Here is a 5,313-nt window from a genome sequence, read left to right as displayed (position 1 = left end):
TTCGCGGGGCATCCGCAGCTGGTTTGGACAGTGTCATGTCGGCTTTTCACACCATTTTGTCTCTTTTTTTTTGTAAGGTTTTGTCCTGATAAAACAGGTACATTTTAAAATAAAGCAAAAAAACCCCAACCCTTTCCAGGAGTGCTTCCCGGATGGAGCTGTGGGTGAATTTTCAGTAGGCATCACCGAGTATCAGGTGTAATTTTAAGAGCAGTCCATTGCTTGAAGTGTTAAATGTACCTTTGATGTTACAACAACTCAAGGCTGTGAAAGGTTTCTAATAAAAATCTGTCAATCTCTAGCAGAGGTTGGCAAAAGGGGTTATCCCCTCTTGAACAGTTTGAGTGATGGCTTTTTTTTTTTCCTTCAATTTCCTTTTCTGTTAATTGAATTAAGACTGTCGGTGGAAACTTGTGCCTCTAAGAGAGTACTGGTTTCACTCTCTGGTGGAATAAAGGTGATCTAAGATGTGGGAACAAGCCCTCCTTTGAACAGACTGTTTTTCAAATTATTAAGTGCAACAGATGTAACTAAAAAAAAAATAAACCTTCTATATCAGGACACTTCCTCTGGGGGGGGGGAATATAATGGGGCGATTCATGACCATTATACCATTATCTCTCAATTCAGAAAGGAGACAAAGCAAGTCACACAAATGCTCTTGGATTCTTAAAACATACTGTACAGTCCCCTGGGATCCTCCCATTAGCAGCTGAGCATTAGTAATTAGAACTTTGGAGAAAATTTTTTTGGAAGGGAACGTATTTTGCTAGTTAAATAACACTAAATATCCACGCCAAACACCTCTGTGAATTTTTCTTCCCGTTGTGTTGTTGGAACCGTGGGCTGGAGAAGTGTTTTTGTAACGTAATCTGGAATGTGATAGGCACAAAGTCTCTAAAGATCTGAGTGCTGTTGCCGATAGCGATGACATCATGAAATCAGACATGTTCTTTGTGTCCAATTCTGAGGTTTGGTGCATGAACGAGCTGGGTGCTGTGTTCTGTTGCAAAGTTCTAAATAATTTAATAATTATTTGTAAAGAAGAAGAAGTGTGCACCTTTCCTAGCTTGTTCTGGTCTTCGTTTGAGCCCACTGGATATCTTGAAAGCCCAGTTCTGTTGGTGTGCTCACATCTCTCAGGGGGTTGTGACAGTTCTCATATAGCCTTGTACATTTTTATTCTTCTGGCTTTTGTCTGGCTTCTCCATCAGCCTTTAAAGATCTTATGCTTTACAAAATAAGATCTGGGGGAGTTTACATTTAAAGATTTATTTTGCTGCTGCTGTTAATTTTGGTTGATTTCTGCAAGTTGGAAAGCAGACCACAAAACAGCTCATGAAGTACCAGGCAGGCTTCTTTTGTGTCCATCTAATAGAAGATTGTTAGATTTAACATACATATCTGCAGCTTTATATACATCTTCTAATGATAGTATAATTTAAAACTGTTTAATTGCACCTTTTAAGTCCAGCCCAATAGAATGCTGCAGACTTGAGGGTTTTTCCAGTGAAGCAAATCTAGATGAAGGCTGCAGCCCCCAGCCCTCAGTGATGCAACCAGTACTTTGGCTTATACATCAAACTTTAGTCTTTGCTGTGCTGCCAGTTTGAAGATGAATGTTCACCTTCACAGAGTTCTCGTAAAAACCCTGGAATTTGATGTGCCCACCTACTTTTTTATTTTTTAATTGGCTCAGACCAAAGATTAGTAGCAGCAGAGTATTTTATTTTTGTAAATGTCACCAAGGAGTAGTGGAGATTCAGCGCCTGGATTGAATGCTGGCAGGCAGCTTACCTTTATAGTTCAAATTCTGCACTGAAAACATAACAGTGGTATTTGTTAAAAGCCAGTAGTTTCTATTTGGACAGAATTTATCCCCTGTGACTGCGCATTAGAAGAGACAACAATGATCTCTTGGCTTCTTAGTCTTGTTTTATATGTTGGAGTGCAGTTTAGTAATGGTGCACACAAGGTTGTAAAGAGCTGACTCTCTCTCCAGAGTGCTGCGTCCTCCTGGTGGTGGGTCCAACTTTTCCTTGGGGTTTGATGAACCAAAAGAACAACCCGTGAGAAGGAACAAAATGGCATCCAGCATCTTTGGAACTCCTGAAGAAAATCCACCTTCCTGGGCTAAATCATCAGGTAAGAATGTAGTGCTTTGTTTCCAGATCTGCTGACATGCATTAATTCTCTTTTTTCTTTTCTTTGTGTCAGCCTGCAGCTGCTGGTTCAGTGTGGAAACCAAAACTTGCTCCTTACTTGGTAGTTTGGGGCTATAAATGATGTCTGCTTCCATGGGATTTTTTTATTTCTCATTTTGAATGACTTCCAGTTGTTTTTTGTTTTTTTTTTTTTTAATGCAAGTCTTGGACATAGATGTTGTGAGCAAATAGCTGAGAGAATTGCATTTTGGATGCCATTTCTCCAAGTTAATCAAGTCAGAGTAAGGCAAACTTGTGTTTTAGTGTTTGGAGCAGCGTTGATTGGTTTTGATTAATCAGAGGAAGTTCAGCTTTGTGTTGTACTTGCAACTGGGATTAACCTTCCATTACTGCAGAGCCCTTGCAGTGTGGGTGGCCTTGGAACTCTAGTTTCCATTTGTTTAAATGACAACCTCAGCTGCATGAGATGCTGTTGTCAGACAGTAATTTGTGAGAGATAATCTAAAGGACCAGGACATCTTAGAACAGTAAAGCTTAGAATGGTAAAGCTTTAAGTTAAAAGAAATAAAACAACTGAACAAACCCAAAAAACACCCAACCCCCCCCCCAAAACCTGACTATTTATGAACTGCTTTCCCAGGAAGCTTATCTTGCAACCTGATTAGAATCAATCTCTGCTTGTAGGGACTAAGCCAGGTGAAATCAGAGAAGACTGTGAATCAACTGGACCACAAAGAAGAAGCTCAACTGATACAAACTGTGGAGACTTTGTAGATCCCAAGGTCAGTACATGAACTCCAAAGAGCCTGATAATGGGACAGTTCACACTCTGTGTGTGATTGCTTCATCACTGATGTTCACACAGTTGAGGGCATTGTGGGATTTGAATCTGTTCTTTTCCTGAAGGTTCTCTTTTCCACGCTGTTACAGTATGTTGCTGAAGGGCTGGATTTTTCTAAAAGGACCACTTTCTAGAGCTCTTAACTCTTCTTATTGATGAGACAGTAACGAAGTGGTGTGAAATCTAGCTTCAGCCATGTGTGTAGTGGTGTGTTTTAACAGATTTCACAAACAGGAGTTACCTACAACAAACTGTCTGGATCTGTTGACTGATAAAAGGTTTGGTTTCACATCCCAACAAGTACTTGCCTCAGCAGCCTGAATGCTTGTTTTATTTCTGTTCCTGTCTTTAATACCATCAGGTGTGTCACTTTTGATGTAAACTGTCTACTTGGTAGCAATATGGAGCATGACTTGTAGTGTTAATGTGGGTTTGGCTTGATGTATGATTACATTTAATGGGAAAAACAGGATGAAGAGTAGTAATTCTTCTGAATTTAGAAAAACAGGAACCTAGGGTAGACTGCACTTGCATAAACAAGTTATAGAGGGGGGAAAAAAAAAGAAACCTTGTTCTTTAAAGCTCTCCAGCTTTAGGTTTTCTGGAAAGAACTGAGTAGATAAATTGTTGATCTCCAATGTTGTGGCAGATACCTTTTACCTCTTGGGTTATAAACCACAAGTTTTATTTTGATAATTTGCGTCGCTCATCACTTTAACCCATTTTTGTTACTAATAGGTGCTTTGAGCCATGAAATTATTCTTTGTTGCAGGAAATGTCTTGTTCCAATTTAGCAAATATAAGTGAGATTAAATTTATAGCTGCTACCACAGAAAACAAAAATAAACTGTTTACTCTTAATTCTATTTTCTACTTAATTGTATTAAATACTGTGGTTCTCAGCTTTGCAGGCAGATGCTTCCAATGCAGAATACTTCAGTTTTATCCAGTAGTTACATTAATGTGCTGCAGCCCAGTCTGAGACTTAGGGCAACATATTTGCATTGAGTTCCTGTGCATTTACATCCTGATGACTATAGTTTTGCTATGTAATTAACAATATTCAAATCTAGGAAAGTTGATAAAACCTCATGCCATTGAGGAGACTTGGCTGCTGCTGGAAGACTTTCTGTATCTTTGTGTCAAGTTGCAGCCTGTGAACGGATTCAGTATGAAAAGAACGTTCAGCTGTTTGTGTAGTGAGGGAAACTTTATCAATAATGTTGCAAAAACCTGATCTTTTTCACAAATGATGTTAAATGTCTTGGATAGAACAAATGCTCTTGGCCTTGCTAACAGTTGAAAGTTTGTGGGAAAGAGTTGCTTAGTATAAAGATATATAAAGATACATCTTTATATATATATAAGTATAAAGAGGACACAGAACTATTGCTGATTGCTTACAGAATAGCTTTGTTATCATCCCTGCTTGGCAGTTGCAATGTTCTGGTTGCTGTCAGTGCTGCCTCATGCAGGATGCTGTGTATAATAAAGTGTTCTTGCCCACCTGCATCCTTCACAATGTGGGAATAAGAAGCATGCCACATGTTACAGGCCATCAGGATTTCTTCAGTATTATCTATTGAAACTTTTAGAAGTATGTTAGATAAATAAATTATATTAGTCACTCTGTAAGAATTGGTGCTTACAAACCCACAACATTAATCTGCAGAAATGCGTATGCAGAGCCCACCGTGCCACTCTGATATCTGTCCCTAAGAGCCTGTTGCTGGTCTAAAAGTGTTTCATCAGGTCTGTCACTCAGAAAGTGTTTCTAGATGGAGCAGCGTGCCTGACCACCATGGTCAGAATGTGCAGTATTGAGTACCTTGGAGGGGGAAAATGCATGAAGTGTGACATATAATGTATTTCTTTCTCTTTTAGGGAGGAGAAGGTGGTGGTGAAAGTTCTGGTGAGTAATGCCTTTGGACTCTTCTAGTAAAAACCTTTTGCAAATTAAGCACTTTTGAATTAGAAGAGGATATAAGATATTTAAAAGTATTAGGAGAGAGGCAGCTTGGGGTTGTCCCTTAAATCCATTGGATCAGTAAAATGACCTGACTGCTTCAGCAGAAGTGTGGACATGGAATGAAATGGTGGAGTGCCTGTTAGTAATCAGGTTAAAAATGAGAACAGTCCTGTTCATTTATTTTGCCAGCAGCAGTTGGTGTCAAGATTTGTTTAAGTACTAGAAGGCGAGATGGAGACCATCTTGCAAAGAGTTCAGGGATTGAAAGGCTCTACTGCTGTCATAGTAACTTATAATCACATAGGACAGGCAATGGATTTTAGTTTAGCAATTTATTT

The 5,313-nt window shown here is 39.1% G+C and overlaps 1 protein-coding gene across 1 annotated transcript; it reads left to right on the top strand.

Annotated features, from left to right (window-relative positions):
- Positions 1–2,002: 2,002 nt before the first annotated feature.
- JPT1 (Jupiter microtubule associated homolog 1) lies at positions 2,003–4,918 on the top strand (the record flags this gene model as incomplete). Its single annotated transcript, XM_010168105.2, has 3 exons — positions 2,003–2,145; positions 2,850–2,947; positions 4,891–4,918. Coding segments are annotated over 3 exons (269 nt in total), but the record flags the coding sequence as incomplete, so codon positions are not given.
- Positions 4,919–5,313: the final 395 nt, after the last annotated feature.

This window comes from Antrostomus carolinensis, unplaced genomic scaffold (genome assembly GCF_000700745.2).
Source record: "Antrostomus carolinensis isolate BGI_N321 unplaced genomic scaffold, ASM70074v2 scaffold17525, whole genome shotgun sequence".
Taxonomy (NCBI): Eukaryota; Metazoa; Chordata; class Aves; order Caprimulgiformes; family Caprimulgidae; genus Antrostomus; species Antrostomus carolinensis.
The sequence above is the reverse complement of the archived record's forward strand: the minus strand, read 5'-3'. Positions and strand labels throughout refer to the sequence as shown.